Source organism: Achroia grisella, unplaced genomic scaffold, assembly GCF_030625045.1.
Source record: "Achroia grisella isolate CSIRO2021 unplaced genomic scaffold, CSIRO_AGI_Agris_v1 utg327, whole genome shotgun sequence".
Classification (NCBI taxonomy): Eukaryota; Metazoa; Arthropoda; class Insecta; order Lepidoptera; family Pyralidae; genus Achroia; species Achroia grisella.
The window spans coordinates 775,127-793,217 of NW_026712799.1; the positions used below are offsets into that span (position 1 = coordinate 775,127).

The following is an 18,091-nucleotide window of genomic DNA, read 5'->3' on the forward strand; positions in this document are numbered from 1 at the left end:
ACATGAAACCAGGGTACATGAGGCTCACATTGTAAACTTTTATACCAAATACCCTTACTTTTTGACCTTTCATCAAAATAAGGTTTCCATTTATAATGACTAATGCGCTTATACTTTCTAAAAATTTCATAGTGACTAGGTAACATTTCAGTATTTAATCCTTCTTGTATAGCTTGTTTTGCGTACGTGTCAGCCTTCTCATTTCCTGTCAAACCTATATGTGCTGGTACCCACTGCAAACACATGCCTTTATTAACAAACTCATTAATTTGATTAAGAATTATGAATGCTATATCTACTCCGATTTTTCCAGATCTACATTTTAATATGTGATGCAACGCACTTTTACTAGTTGCTCCTCAGAATCATGGTGGTTAACTCTTGGTGATTGCGCTAATAGCCTAGCTAACCTGACTGCATGCTCTACTATCTACATTGTTGCAGTGCAGTAAAATCTGCGCAAGCTTTATCTCATATGAATTTCAGAGAGTTCTCATTCCTAAATGTATCTAAATTAATTATTATTTTTAAAAAATTATTATTTTTAATTAATTAATAAATTTTAATATTTTCTAGGTATATTCTATACTTTATTTAATTCATATAAAATTTTTGACAACTTCAATAACAGAAACCGGATTAGAAATTTCTTTCAGAAAATGGCCCAATCCTACTAACAAGTGAAGTTAAATAAAAGCTCGTAAAAACATCTCACGTTACCAATGAAACTTCTAACTTACTCGCTTATGTTTAATCCACAATATCATAAAACGACAAAATAAAGACGACTGTTATCGCGTCGCGGAAGTGGGGAAAATACGGAAAACTCGTACAAACCGTTTGAAAGTTGTTATGTACAAAAAGCTAATTGAATGTTATCTGAAATGTTGGCAGTCTTCTTGTGAAACAGGGAAAAAGTTGGTGAGTATCTCCTTACTTTTATTATTACGAAAGTTTCCCATGACAGGCCCTACAACAACACGAGGGAACAATTACAAACATGATGACATTTTTATTTGTGTTTACAAGTCTACATTCTAATACATTTGCTTAAAAGATATATTACAGATTTTAACACGACCAAAATTAATAATAATTTTGCAGTGGTTTGCATAAACAGCACCACCTGTTTGATGCAAAGCAAAGTATGGTCTTAAAGTACAGACATACTACTTAGTAACCATCCCGGTACTTAAAGCATATTTAAAGCATATAATGAGAACGTCTATTCAATTATTTATAACAATTGAAACAATTTGATAGCTATTTATGAAATGTTCGGAAACTTACCTATTTCAGCCACCAAGTAACTTGCTCTGTTAGTTGTGGTTCTGAAAGCTAAAAATGGATGGCAACGTCATATGCTCATACGTTTATGCTAAGTTTGTATAAATAGTTTATTACGTTTATTTTCGTTAATGTATGCTGATATTGCGAGTTAGCTGAATATTCTGAATATTGTTTTAAAAATACGACGTAGAACAATTTAATTGTTGGTTAAATATTTAATAGTAACGGTGGAACAGAATCGTAAATAGTAAAGTGACATATAAAGTATTTTGTTTTACATTTTGATTAGTATATATTATAATAGAAAACACAAATTAATTATATTAATATTAAGCAAATTAAGGACAGAATTCAAGTCCTGGTGAATCAACGTTTAAAGAGTATGATGGAAGATAGTGGAAAGTGGCACAAGCTCCACCAACAACAGCGTTGCTCTTAAATTATGAATGAATGATATTAATAGAGCTTCTCAACATTTGTATATGGATATAATTAAATTATGGATTATAGTGATATATATAACTAAACTCCACTATTCTTCACATCTCTAACGTACACACACAGTGTTTACGAGTACACATTGTTTACGTTAGCCAATTCTGCCCGTGAACAAACCCGCACCTGTTTGTGTCATGGGCAGAATCGACTAACAGTATATATTATATAGCTAATAGAAGTCGGGCCTCTACCGACTCAACTTCACAGACACTCAATAATCACGTAGGTATATATGACACTTCTTTGATCTCGATATCGTTTATAAATGCGTACGTAATTCTACCTCGATGACACCCCATCCCCATCTTGTTCTAAAAGATTATAATATACATACTCGTTTTGAAAGAATATGGGATTTTATTTCACTGAGACCTTGCAAAAAGTTGTCTACGTCCTTCTACCTTATTCTCATCTATTTCAGACTCTAAACTTGCTTTGTAAGGTGTATTTTGGATGAACGGCAGTGAAAATATAGAAGATATGAGGTAAGACATTTTTGTCCTGTGTATTGGGAAACTCATGAGTGGTAACACAACACATATAACGTGATATCCCTAATTTATTTATATAGGCAACGATTATCACTTATCGTCAGATGAGCCGACAGCTTATTTGTCGTAATAATATAAAGAAAAAACGTATTATTTATCATTATTACAAAATATTGAACTGAAATGAACTGAACAAAAGTTATAGAAATATAATATATTTGTAATACTATGCCAACATTTCGCTATGTATATTTGATTCCAATGTGGCATTTTTAAATCTCCGCCGATTAAAGTTGGTTTGTTAATCGTGTTTCCTTCATCAGAGAGTTAACCAGAAATATAAATCGTGATACCTTTTAATGTAAGTCGAGATAGTAAACCACCAGATCACCATGCTCTTGCTAATATCTACTCGTATAGTATCTCCTATTACTAGTAAGCACTTAGGAATTATTTCAATGTCTAATATTCATAAGTTAATTTAAAAAATATTACAGAACTAGGGTAGTATTTTTTTATATTAACTTATTGTGATACTCGTAAAGAAGATGTAGGCATCTTCCTTACGAGTTTCCAGAATATTACAATTGCTCCATTATCCATAAGTTGACTCTGTACCATCTGCATTTTAAAACTAAATTCACTTGAGCAAGTTTAGTAAATGGTGATGCTTCACGGATGTACAATATTTCGCGGGAAACTGCTAGGTACGTAACGACCATCTGTCGCAACCTACATCTACGTGACACTGCAGAAGTGACTTCAATGTCTGCACTCATATTTCTTCGCTGTATCGAAAAAGAAATCTTAATAGAATCGCCCGTGTTTTATTTTATAAATGTTTTATTTTTTCGTTATAAATTGCGACATTAATCAAACTACTCCATGACCTTGATTTTAGTCTTAATTACCGTATATACTCACCAAGATACACTTTGTCATCACCGTAGACATACGGAGACAGAAGTACGTCTCACTTGTTTCTGCTAACAAGCAGTTGTCTTTCTAATCAGTAGTTCGGCAGAAAAGCGAAGTAATTGAGGCATATCGTCTCTACGGCTGCTACTGACAGAAGTATTTGGAAATCTTTTTCGTTAATGTATATACATAGAAACTATCGAGACCAATACCAATAGTTATAAGAAAATATAAAAATATTTCAAATGTGCAGTGAACCAAAAGTGTAACCTGCAGCATCTGTTGCATTGAAAGCGAAGTAGGTCGTTCAATCAGTTGCAGTGTTAAACAGCTACTTTACCTAGATACATATATTGCTAAATACCACCGATTCGATTTAATTTGTTGTTTAAGCAAAAACGAGCTTTACTAAAAAATATAGATCTTCATAACATTCTCTGTTATAAGACTACAATAAATTACAGAAGTTTGAAACCTGAAATATAAAATTACTACCATATTCAAGACACATTTTAGATTACATAACAAGGAAAAGCTTTCCGACAATTTCACGTAAAGCCTGTTTCAGAATCGATGGGCGCTGATAAGCATCGCATTGGGTCGTTTCTCGTCAGCGAAATAAACGTGGTCCGTACTTTACAGTCTGTTCATAGTATCATACAGATCATAGAGTAATTCGTCTTCTTTTACTTGGCTGCCAAATAAAGTATGATAACGATTTTCGGATGGAAACTATTTAAATGTACGTATATCATGTATATCACAAAAAGTTATTTACATTACTTTTCTGTGTACACTACATTACTTTACAAAATATTTGATACTTGCGTAATATACATAAAAATAGTACATCAGAAAGCTTAAGGTACTCGTAACATTCAAAGGTGATTTAATTGCTCATCCGTTTCTTTGCAACGTTTAACAGTACAATCAGACATAAAAATGCTTGAAGAAAATTATGACCGCGTAAAATTATACTTTTTATTTTCTTCTTAAATACCTATTCAGTCTCTTTATCTTTTGCCACATACCTCAGTATTCTAGAGAAATCTTGCTATAGTTCTATTTTATATACCCATAGATACGAGGCATTATTTTTTAATTTCATTTGGTTTTTTCAGGTGATTGGAATATCATTTATTAAATTGTTGTTTATAATAGAAGTAGAACTGATTTTAATAAAATTAGTACACAGTTAGTAGTACTCAACGAGCTATGGAAAGGGCTATGCTTGGAGTTTCTCTGAGGGATCAAATCCGTAACGAAGTAATTCGCCAGAGAACTAGAATCACCGACATAGCTCTTCGTATTTTCAAGTTGAAGTGGCAGTGGGCTGGTCATATCTGTATTAGAACCGATGCTCGCTGGAGTAGGCGTGTTCTAGAGTGGAGACCGCGAATTGGCAAACGTAGTGTAGGACGCCCCGCAGCTAGGTGGAGCGACGACATACGTAGGGTTGCGGGTAAAAAATGGAAGAGAAGGGCTGAAGATCGTGCCCAGTGGCGTGCCTTGGGAGAGGCCTATGTCCAGCAGTGGACTGCAGTGGGCTGATGATGATGATGATAATGATAGTAGTATTAGTAGTATGTAGACTATATGCTAATGTTATATAGACTATATGCTAATATATCGTAGACGATAGGTCAATATTATTCGTACTTAATATTATGTGTGTCAGTTTGTTACATTTTCATCGACGAAACGGCGCGGCGGAACGAATCTGTATGAAATATGACATGAAAGTAGATTGTATTACAAGGACAGATGTAATCTATCTTTTATTTTTAAAAAACTATATGGAAGGAAGTGAAGTAGGAGATGAAAGTTTGTGCGGTCTTCGCAGCAAAAGTAGAGAAAGCAATTCTTGTAACTAATTAGTCTTAAATGAAAGAACAGATATGTACGAATTGTAGTGTGTGAATGTGGTAAATTTCAAATAATAATATAATAATACATTATGTATTCTGTAATTTCAATTCTTTTGATAACCTCATTTCCCAGCAAATTTGTGTGAGTTGTCTTTCACTCAGCGTCCCCTAAGGTACGCCTGAACCTCTTTGTCTAACCCCAAATATGAATATATGGGGCAGTAGTAAACCGGGAGCTCCCACGGGCGAGCTCGCGATTTTCTCAACCAACTTGCCTCATAAATCCACGCCTTACATGATGCTTGTTTGCATAATACAAGACTTAGTCAGCTTTGTTTCACAGTTTGATAGGTGAGCTCCGCCCAAATGCGTACATAGTTACTTGTAATGTTACTTAAGCGCTAAATACATCCGATGTTATTAACTTCAGTTTCAGATGGAATGGATTATTGAGATTTTTAATGTTTTTAAATTATAATGGCAACAGCGTACTTGAGGATATACATATATATGTATATTAACGGCGTCGGTGGTCTAGTGGTTTAGCACACCGCCTTACTTCCGATAGTCGCAGGTTCGATTCCTCGCACAGTAATAATATTTTTATTTATTGTTTATATTGGTCTGGGTGCCTTCTATGTATATAATATGTATGTATTTCCGAAAAAATGTACATATTTGTATCAGTTGTCTAGTACCCATAACACAAGCTCTAGCTAGCTTAACTTAAGTTCTAATGGCACTGTATGAATTGTATTAAGATTATATTGTTATCGTTACAAATATACATAAACAACACCAGGGCATTTCCATCATCTTGTGATGGTAATAATTCCTCTCATGCTTTACTGTATGTAAAGTATATCTTAAACGAAATAAACAGATAGATAGATACACAGAACAGATAGATAATATATCTGTATTAATATTTTAAAGACAAAAGTGTAGCCTTTCCATAACCTTTCTAGATAGTGTCAAGTGAATTTGCGGGTAACAGCTTATTATAGCTTTAAATAACTAATTTTTAGATTAATTTAAGTTAAATGATGATGAACAAAAAGTTACTAAAATTATCTTATCTGTGCTGACAGTAAAAACTTTATGTTTATATAATATAATAATGTTTAGACAATTCTGAAATTATAAACAGGTATTTAAATGGCCATATATCACCAACACTAGTTGCTGACATATTTATATGAATATCAATCAAAAATATAGACTTATTTATACCGTCAGTAACACATTAAATTTAGAGCGACCTATTCAAACATTTTGTATGCTTTGTTTGTAGAATATAGTAATGCTTTTAGTAACACGACTTAGTATTGTGACGTGACGAGGGTCGACGTGACATTAGTCAGGATAGTGACTGAACAATACCCACTAAGTCATAAGCGTGTTCCCACAATCGCATAACCCAATTCTGTGAATTACGGTGTAATTTTAATTCCTACATATCATGCTACTAGGGGACCCTTTCCACTCTTCTGTATAATCAATATTCATTATATATTTTAAATTGTCTAGAAATTTGAAAAATCTGATTATCTGTGGTAAAACGTCTGCGTAAGTACCTACCTCTCTGACTTATTCCAGCCTAAAGTTGTATTTCGGTTAAACAGCTTATTACCCCAGTTGCCGTTCTCAATATATTCTCTATTAGCACTTTAACGCAAGTTTATTTAAGACAGTAAAATTAAGGAATATGAATAACATCAATGTCTTCTGGAATGGCTACGCATAAGTCGTATCAAGAGTGTCGACAAAAACGACCACAATTATAACTACAAATATATATTATTTTTATTTTAAGTAGTTAAAGCATATAAAAAAATAACAAATGCCTTTGCTTTAATATCTTCAATTATTATCTGCGTTACTTAAACAGATTAGTCATGGCCCCTTTGTCAGCCACTTAGTCGGGAACGATTAATTAGTTCATTACCTGAACGTTCGTGGTTCATTAAACAGATAACTTGTTGGTTCATTCGCCTTAGAAACCATTCTTGGTTCGATAATAGCTTGAGATGCTGTTGCAGCAAATTTAACGCTACCTCAGAAGTTATAATACCAAAACTTTGTGGATTTATATTGTAAAATTGTAATTTGTTAGATTACAATCGAAATCGCGAGATTTAAAATTATTTTTAATCTTTTGTTTGCCATGTAAGTCACCGTTGGCTATATTTATGGTGTACACTGGTAAGACACCAGTGGCAGTTGATAGGATGACAATATATGTACATTAGTTAGCCCGTTAGCCCTACCACTCCCCTACAATCTGAGCTGGTCCTATATTACTTTGACATATATTAGTGGAAGATAGTTTTATAAGATCAACATGAGCTATCTACACATTATTTCGCCGGCTTATGTCAATTCCCTTACATGTAGGTATAAAATTTCTTCTAGTAGCCTAGTAATACTAAGCACATGTTTACTTCTTAAATCTGTTTTGATAGATCTGGTCTCTTTTTGTACACATATTTATTTGTAAACTAATAACATGCGAAATATAAGTATTTGTATAACAGGGAATATATGATTTGAAATAATTTACCAGAAAATCTTTTTAGATTTAACACAGCACCAAACCAGAGTGAATCTATGTATAGCGTTTTACACTTCAAACGGTATAAAGCAACATTATTATTTTACGCTCGCACACAGCCGCCTAATAGGGTGTCCGTCACATTTTACCCACAATATCACCTGTAGTCTCGACGAAAATAGGTTAATTTTTAAATGGGATAAAAAAGTAGCAATTTACGTGCTCCACCACCATCAATTATTTAACAACGGTCAAAGCAAGGTTCTGTCGTTAAATAAATGTATACATTGACCGATATCAGGGAAAGTCAGAATTATTCCAACCTCAAATCTAATTAGTACGCGCCACGTAGCTGAATATACAAAGCACTTAAATTTATTTGTTTATTTCGTAAATAGGCACATTTTGTGTTTAATTAAATTGTATTATGCAGAGTTTGTTCAGGTAACGTAATGTACCGTTATTAATAATCCTTAATTCTTGAAACGAGAACAGAGAATGTGCTGCTTATGTGAAAATTAACAATAATATAATCTTACTTTGCAAGTAAAAGTAGTCTGCATGGAAATTTAGTGCATTATCCAGTATTTATATAGATATAGTCCATCTGTATATCAATTTACTAACACAGGTTCAGTCATGACTAATTAACAATGCTTAAAGCACAATTTGTGAATCTCATACATCCAAATAACCATACACTAAAATAATTGTATGTACCTATATTATAAAACTATACGCATTTTACAGTAAATAGGTAGTGAGCATAAAGTGAAATTTGTTATAGGCATATTACTCTTAATTTCACATTATTACACTGCGATAATTTGCCATGAAAATTAAGGAGGTAAATTACTATCAGATGTCTAAAAGAACGATTTATTCGCGATACCAACAGAGTTATTGAAATATATGTCCCCAAAGACAATACTCGAATACTCGATATACACAATTTGATCTGAAATAAACACTAACCCAACAGAAATAAAGTTCATAGTCAACTATATGAATATCGCATGAAAAAACTCCAAAAATAGATGAAACGGTAAATATACAAATGAAACGTAAAGCAAAATAGGAATGAATCGTTTCACAATGAAGCATAAATCCAGCAAATGGCATTTGCATGCAGAACTGGGAGCTATTCGTTCTGATATTGGTTTACAGTGAAGCAATACTATTACCGAATAAACTGTGACAAAGTTCTAAAGTAAGATAAAAGAACATTTCTATTTAACTAAATGGATACTAATTATTTGAAATCCTACAGATTATATATATATATTATTACTAAAGGCATTTGGGAAGCTTGAAGACGTCTTCAATGAAAATTTTCATTAAGGTTATTTTTTTCAATACTGCAATCCTGTTAGTAAAAACTTACGGCTTCAAAACCAAAAACCATGTCGTGAAGACATTTTTTGATGATATTTTATAATGTAATAACACTCCCGTATGCACCAACTGTATTCATTAACGGGGTACTAGTGGAAGATGATTGAATGAACAATAAGTCAACCAAGCCATTCAGCCTAGCCCATCTTACGATTTCATCAGTAATGAACCACCTAGTTTCAAGGGGTATGTAGAAGCCCCCATTATTAACAATCTTCTTCCTCCTGAACAGACATCTATTAAGTATGTAGTAAATAAGGTAAAAAGCTAATAATTTTATTTTAGTTTCTCACTGAAATTAAGTACATACTAAATAAATACAAGCTTTTCTATTTGACATTTACAAATATGAGTATAGAGATGTTCAAACAACAACATGGAATAGATAAGAAGAGCTAGAAAATAGAATATTCGGTATGGTACACAAGCTGTCACCCGCGAATTTATCTACTTTTTAGGCAAAAAGTTCTTGTGATACAATCTATTCAGCCATTCATTGACGCTCTACTACGTACTTTTTGACTAATAGGGGAATGTTATAGGAATAAGATAACAACAAGTTTTTAACCAATTGTAGATTAGTAACTAAATCATCGATCTCATAACTCATTAACAATAACTAAAGCTTCGTGTATTAGAAGAAACAACAAATCTCACGACTGGTATAACTGCGGCTCAATAAAACTAAACACCAAATAAAATCAATAACAAATCATCGTACACTTCATCCGATTGTATATCATTGACAGCGAAAAGGATGCGTGACGCATCCCGTTGAAAATATTTTATTCATGGCACCTCATCGTTCATACGTGCAATAACAGTTTCTGTTCTGTACCAATGGAGGGAAAGCGAGAAATAAATCCAATTTGTACCGGCATATATCATGGTCAGAGTGTACCTCACGATTTATTCACAATATCGCAATGTCTGTCTGTGTATCGTGTAACTGGCATTGGGCCCACTTCAATCCAATCTCGGCAGCGTTGAAACGTTCCTGTGCATGCATCTGTTATGCTTTATACATACTACTATTTGCTTTTCATTTCGTTGCTGTAGTACAGTTACAATGAATTTTATATACAGACAGATATGAATTATTTGTTTTAGTATTATTTCCTCTAATTTCCTCCAAATGCAGTTTAATTAAAAAGAACAAATCTGAAACTGTTTTCTATAGTGCATATTGAATAATGAACTCAATAAACAAAGTTCAAAGTAGAATAGGTATAGTCAAAGTCAACTAAAAAATCTAAAACATTGTATAAAAAGACCAACAAATACGCATATTATAAAAACTTAATCTAATTTAAAAGAGACTGGCAAATGGCCTACTTAAAAAACGTTTGGTATAAATATAATCTATAACTAATTTTCAGTAGAATGTCATACGTCTAAAAATGACATTGCTGAAATAAATAGATACCTACCATAAAAATTAATTTTACCTTACATCTTCTACTCTGTATGAAATTGCACTTTGTGTATTTATTTATCGATTTATGTACTACGATTTATCTATAACAAACACAAAGTGTACATAATATTCTCCCTCGATAGTCGGATATTTCGCACGAAATACTACACCTACGTCTATTATGGATTATTGAAGTCTACCAAAGAGCCAGCTTCATTTGCGCGGATCGTGTTAACCTATTTAATATGAAGATATAACTTACAACAATATACTATACAAATTATAAAATAGTTCTATTAGGAAAGGAGAAAATAAAGAATAAGAGGTTTAACGATTAATCTTATTTATTATGTCTTCAAAGAAAAAACAAATTGCCTTGAACAATTAAAAAAAAAACAACTTATAATATTGCATCCATCTTTATAAAATAAGATTGCAATATTCTAACGTGATATTATGAGAAATTGTAAACAAATTAAAATAAAAAAACTTAATTAACTTTTTAATTTCTCATTGAAGACTTTCCCTAACATGACGTTTCCTGGTGCATTGTATTTCTTACAGAAAGGTTGTTTTTCCATTTCTTTAATCCATGACACAGTTTTAGGATATCTGAAACAATGTTACAAAATAAAGGAATATTTTAAAAATCTGTACTATATTTTGTTGCTAACAATTATAAACTATAGGTTTCTGTAAAAATAAATTTGTCAGCCATATCTGTCTAGAAATTGAAATGTAATAAATTATTTTACATTTAGAATGTAAAATAAAAATTCATAAGTAATTGAAATTATCATTCAAAACCTAATAATTTTGTGTAGAGAACAAGATGTATTTTCTTATGTATGTATTTGTAAAAAACGTATTTTATGTACCCATAAACTGTTTATATCGATAGCACAAGCTCTATGTTTCTTTAAATAGGTTTTCTGTAATATCCTTTCTATTAAGCCTATGCGTTAGATTTCCTATTTATCCTTGAATAACATAGACTATGACAAACAAAAAGTTTTCATCTCATATACTGTCCACCAGTGCTAAGCTAGGATAAGCCGCTAGTAGGTAATATAGTGTCATAGTGATAAATACTCACTTTTTCTCGTCATGATGAAGTATGAGACGGAGTGCGGTAACGTTTGCTATAGCAGCAATATCAGCAATAGTCATATGGTCCGCGGCCAAGAACTTGCTACGAGACAGGAACTCCTCTAAGAAACCATAGGCTTCTTCTATCTCATCATATAGTCTTTGTGGTATAACCCTCATTCCTTCTATTATAACATAGTACTGAAATCACAACTATATATGAAACACTAAAAAAAGGGATGCTATATACCCTAAAAGTCAATATAATTGTAAAACTGTACCGAGAGTTGGACGCGTTATACACACGCACTCATACACACACACACACACACACATACACACATGCTCACACGCAAACCTACTACTAACACACACATAATCATACTTATTTCAACTCGCATGTATATATTTTATATGTAATTAGAATGGCAAAATTATCTACTTCTGAGGCTTAAGAAATTTGTCATTCCTCTATAACAAAACTCATCCTAGAAAATATTTATTAGACAAGTTGAATGAATTATAAGTATTTTGTACAAATTACGGACCTACATAATTTGAAGACAGAAGACTCTGTGCTTACTCCGATACTGACTAGGATCGAATACAGATAAATATTAAAGATACTTACCGTTACATTACGCAATCTGTTGAACAAAATAGAACCGCTGAAGAACAGTTTTTGATTCACCATCGCTCTTTGTTTCGGGTCTTTTGGATATAGAGTCTCATCTTTGCCATAAACTTCCGTCAGATATATCAATATAGCGTTGCTTTAACATATTATTATTAGATTAGTTATTTCAATATTAGTTACCCTACAACCATGCTACTGCTTTACTACTACCCATGTCAAAACTAGCGAGCCAGATTGCATTGGATGGTGATAATAAATTGTAATTGATTGTTAATCTAGGCTATGAATTATCTGTGTACCTACAATTTCAACCAGCTTTTGCATAAAAGACTATCAAACTTTTTAAAAGATAAATATTTATAATTTTTCTTAAACTTGGAAATTGTAATTGTGTGAAATAAGATATCAAGTATTTATAGTAGTGCAAGTAATAGTAATTGTACAAGATCATATTTGTAAATTAAAATAATTATGGATTTCACATTTCTTAAACATACCTGTCAGTTATAATAAGATCTCCATCTTCTAATACTGGTACAGTATGAAGTGGATTCATCTAGAAAAAAATTAAAACTTAGTACTTTTATATAATGAGAATATTTTGAAATTGAATGTATATGTATCAATATTTGCCTAAAGTGACAAATTAGCTCTTATATTTATTTTTTTCTTATTGTATTATATTAAAAAGAACTTAATATTTTTTCAGAAGAGAGGTTCATATTTCTGTAGTTATATATATACATAACACACTTTATGTCAAACTTATAACTAACAAAATTATAGTTTTAAGTGGTAAAAATATTGGGTTCGGCTATGTACATCGTACATGGCGGAAGGCACTACCATATTCTGCTGACTACAGACGCATGCAGAGTTGTTAAAGTACGTATAATAAAAACTTTAAACTAATATTTATAGTTTTACTTTCAAATACTTTGGTGTCTTTTGTTCTCCGTTTCCGAGATCTACGTCCACCATTTCTGCGGTGACGCCATTTACTTCGCAAGCCATCATTGCAGCACGTGCCGGAGGGCTTAAATCCACTTTGTATATTTTGATCGGCATCTAAAACAATAATAAAAAGTATTTATTAAAACGAACATTAATAATTATATATCTACCTACATATAACATATAACACTTTTCGAGTTCTCGCAAAACTATTGTGTATATTTATATTATACTAAATTATAAATAGTTTAAAGACGTTTTAAAATAAAGTTAAAATACATTAACAATAAAAGGTAAATGACAGTTCAAAATATTTTGCAGTCTTCGTAATAGAATTTAAAAATTTACATATTTGTATTATTATGGACTCAAAGCTGTTATCGAGTACTTAAATACACCACCTCTCTATAAGGTAATTTAGAAAATTCATAGTCATCCTGTGACTATTCATGTCACAGGATGACTATGAATTTTCTAAATTACCTACTACGTATGTCCTTGAAGTATGTGATGAGTAGGTACGTTTATATTTAAGTTTATGTTAAGTCATATAGGTATTGAGGTTGATAAGATTCCCATTTGATATCTGTCAATTAAAAAAACATAGATACCTACCGCACAATGAATAAATTTCTAGAGTTTTGTACATGAAATCAATGATCGAATGTTGTATATATATTTCCAAATTTGCTCAAATAATGGCCAATTCAAAATAAATCTGGATAACAATGTCCAATAGTTTCTGTGAATCTGTTCAATAGTTAGTCAACATTCACATAAATTTAAATATTTTTTATTTTCCGGGATATCAAAGTTATTCAATTCTGTAAATATTATCACTGAGTCTTTGCTTAGTATTACAACGTGGGGTACGCAATGTGGGATATATAAAATACATATATCATGTACCTATAATAAATTAATGATAGTGAATAAAAATGTTAATTTATTTTTACTATACGCTACCTTTCTAACTTAGGTTTTGTTAAATTGAAATCAGTTCACAAAAACGCACTTGTGATGACTTTTGTTGACAATAAACAAGAGCCGACTGAATTCATTGTAACTGTTGTGAAACATTGTTACTTATTGACCTTGTCGTCAGCTATTATCTAATAGAGATAAATATACGCTGGATAGTGATAACTTGTAAATGTATTTATTGGATATTCTTGGCCGGAAAATATTAAAAAATGTAATTGGAATGGCAAATAAACTGACGCTCCCTGTTCTGACCTGACGATAATTGTATAGTATATATGAAAAGCACTACGAACATTATGTTATTGTGCGACTCCCGTAATACCACTCATACAAAGGACTCATGTATTTCAGAGGAGGAGAGATTGATGCCCCTTATCTTTCAAAAACACTGCATCTCACTCTTCGACCGTATGGCATTTTATAAAGCAAGCAATTGACGACTTGAAATATCTGAGACTGAGAAAGAGACAGATTTTTATAAAATCTACTTTGATAAAATACTTTTTCTGAGTAGGTAAGTATAAAAAAATAGTATTTTTTCATTTAATCTTTAGTCTCACCGGAGTCGATAATACTCCAAATTAAATTAGTCTCTTCTCTTTTTTTAACTACTACTACTAATAAAGAAAATAATTATATTCTTTTCTTAAGATTTTTATTAGTTTTATTTACTCAAGTTTACTCTTTGTATTTTCCTTCCAATCATTATTACTGTACGTTTCGACCAAAATGTTAATTCAGTAAACTTCGGCGTTTATAAATTTCTTTAGGATTTCATCTTCCTTTCTTTGAAACTAATTCTAAAACCAAAATAAAGCAGTTTGTTTATCAATCAATACCTGTGAATAATCTGTGAAAATATATGCCATTTTTTGTCATCATCATGATCTGCTTCTCCCTTATCCCACATTTTATCGTGATAAATTAATTTATCCCAAATAACATATAATTCTAAGTTAATTATCAGGTACACCTTAAAAGGTTTTGGTGCCTACCTTGCCTTATTCTGAACTGAAACGTAATATTCCCTCTAAAGTTCTAGTACGTTTGCATATAGCATTGTATTAGACAGTGTTATAAAGTTTGATAGCTTCACCAGTTCGTACGCAGGCACAATGCTTAAAGTTAGGCGTAGTGACTAGCGACGCAATCTCGAAAACACGCCAGACTGCTTCAAATATACCTTCTGCCCTCTGAAATTGTCTTTGTTGGAACTAGTTCGCGTGGAATATATGTAATTATATGAATATGAAGCCAGTTATTACCTACACCTTTGATAAAAAAAAAAAAAAGAGAGACGGCGCTAAAATTGCATAAAAACTAACATTATGTACCTATATGAATATTTACCCAAAAGCACTAATGAAGTAATGATATATGGAAAGGCTGATATCTATATGAAAATACAGACGTGAATACAAGAAGACGAGTAAAACTATTAAAATTTCTATTCAACCTATTTGAAGAAACTAATTTGATAAGATTTTTAGGTTTTTTTTTTCGGACTACTCTAATGCTGTTAGCCGTAGCTGTCCTTTACAACTTCACCGGACGATAGGGCGAGGGCAGATGGCACTCCAAACCCGCGGAAGGACTTATGGAGCGGCTGAATGCCAACTCCCGCCTGACGGATACGACTTTAGTCTGAGGGCACCGCTAGGGATTCGTACCTCGGCTCAAGCCTTCGTAATTTTGATTTCATCATAAATGGATATTTTTAGCACGTTTACTACGTTTATCAAATATCACGATTAATTTATTTTTTAATATACTTTTAAATTTTATCGTTGCATTTATATGTTCTAGAGAACTATATGCATTTGATCGTGTATGTTTAGGTATATAGCTGTATACAGCACATTACCTGCATTGTTAGAATTAGACTTATATTTGGGAGTCAAATGCGTTTCTGATACGTACCATGTAATCTAATATTATATCTAATTGAATGGATATTAGAAAATGACGTCTAATATTCCTATCAGGCAAATAAAATACTCTCTCGACCTCTGTAAACTTTTAGTCTCGAACTCTGTAAAATGTATACTAACACAAAATAAATTTATTTTTTCTAAATAGATAAGAGTTTAATATGCGAACCCATAGTAAATATAATATTTTAATAATTATTTATTCTAATTTTCGGTATTTAGCAAATGCGTATGTGTTTATGTTTTTCTTCCAATTACGCCGAAATGGCTGGCACTATTTACAAATAGCGCCATATAATTTATATTTTGTGTTTATATTATTACTAGATGAAAACCCGGCTTCGCTCGGATGAAATGTGGGTAGATATTTCAGTAGTCATCGGTTCTCATGGAATATTAAAAGTGAGCAAGGCATAGATTTGTAAAACTTCGTTCATTGTGTTTAATAAATATAATAAATAAAAAGCGCAAATGTTTTCATAAAAATAAATTTTATTTTTTTGTAAAACTTTAAGTTGGGCTAAAAAGGACTTGTATCCAAAGTCGAAAAACAAATTAATAAAAAAAATTGACAAATTTATCTCGCAATCGGCCAATTTTAGGTTTAAAAAAAACACATAGATACCTACTCTTTTATCATAAAAAAGTGGCAAAAACAATATTTTCGCGAAACGTCAATGACCGAAGAAAATGCTAGTGAAATGAAAAGATGGCGACTACGGTTTATTTGTCAATGTCATTAGAATTTAACATAAATACTCCATAATCCGAATTTTGCGGATATATGTTGTCGACTCGAAATCAATATTTTTTTATGTTTTGTTATTCACATAAGGTTTCGTTCGAGTATACCGTACCCCTTGACGAAAATCTGCCTTTGGCTCTCTTATACACCATAATGAATTAAAACAGTTAGTATAGGTCTAGTTAATATAATCATAAAATAACTCTGTATACGCACAGATAACAGAAATAGTAATCAATATTATTCCAAACTAAACAATAAGTAAGTGGATATGGATACACACATAAGTCTACCCTACCCCTTATTTACATTATGAATAAGGTTTATATTCTTTTTTTCAGTATTCAACCTGTTTGATCTAACTTAAACCCATACAAATTTATTCCGTTATACTTAAGGGGGTATCCTATTTACTGAATACGAGCCCAACATAAAACTTGTGCGGGGTTAATAGTAAACACCGTAGAAAGATCAGGGGTCTGGCTGTCAAAGATATAAACTTTTTATAGAAGCGGTATTGTTTTTATTTTCGTTTAGTTAGTTAGTTGTTAAGGTTACTGAAAGTTACTGCCAGTGGTCATTATAAAATGTCGCGTCGCAACTATTTAATAAAAATACAATAACTATGTCGATATCACGCAATATTTTTTGTATCTGTGCTTTGTTTCATTAATATCGGTAATCAGATTGGAATTATGTTTTGCTGTATATTTGCTACGTATAATCATAATTTTAAATAATTATATATTAGGATAGTTGTAAGTATTATTTTGTTGAGCCTAGTGAACGTCAGATGCGGTTTCGATGTTAAAGTCCGAGTAGTCAGTATCCTCGCAATCGTGTTTTAATTTGCTATTTTGAATAATTAAAATTGTCAGCTGGCTGTATCGCAGTGGTATTTCTGTCAAATGAGGTTATTAAGCAACAATTTGGCGTTTGATAATAATAGACCTTTTGCACAATAAGTTTAAAGTTAATTTCAGTTTTTGTTTAGGAAATTAATGTTAATAGATAACTTAGTTCGTTCGGGCTCATTAGATGATACTGTACAAAATATAGAATGCTCAATTAAATTTTAATAGCGCGTTCTATAAAAAAAGTTGAAAATACAAATCGCAATATTTAATATAAAATAAATGTTTATTAATACGCCATCTACTATTTTATTAATGAAGTACCAGTTGACTATATAGCAACACCATAAATAAAACATAAGTATATACAATATGTTTATTTATTAGGTCCATATATATATATATTTGTCTAATTTGTATATGTTTGCTACAACTAGTATAACAATCATATTAATTTATATAAAAG

At 31.6% G+C, this 18,091-nt stretch overlaps 1 protein-coding gene across 1 annotated transcript; it reads right to left on the reverse strand.

Annotated features, from left to right (window-relative positions):
* Positions 1-10,811: 10,811 nt before the first annotated feature.
* LOC131843722 (glutathione S-transferase 1-like) lies at positions 10,812-14,154 on the reverse strand. Its single transcript, XM_059192443.1, has 6 exons — positions 14,078-14,154; positions 13,085-13,225; positions 12,655-12,713; positions 12,152-12,293; positions 11,528-11,721; positions 10,812-11,043 (listed from the first exon to the last, which is right to left on the reverse strand). The coding sequence occupies exons 2-6, from the start codon at positions 13,223-13,225 to the stop codon at positions 10,926-10,928; spliced, it is 654 nt and encodes a 217-aa protein (XP_059048426.1). The 5' UTR covers positions 14,078-14,154; the 3' UTR covers positions 10,812-10,925.
* Between the last annotated feature and the right edge of the window lie 3,937 nt (positions 14,155-18,091).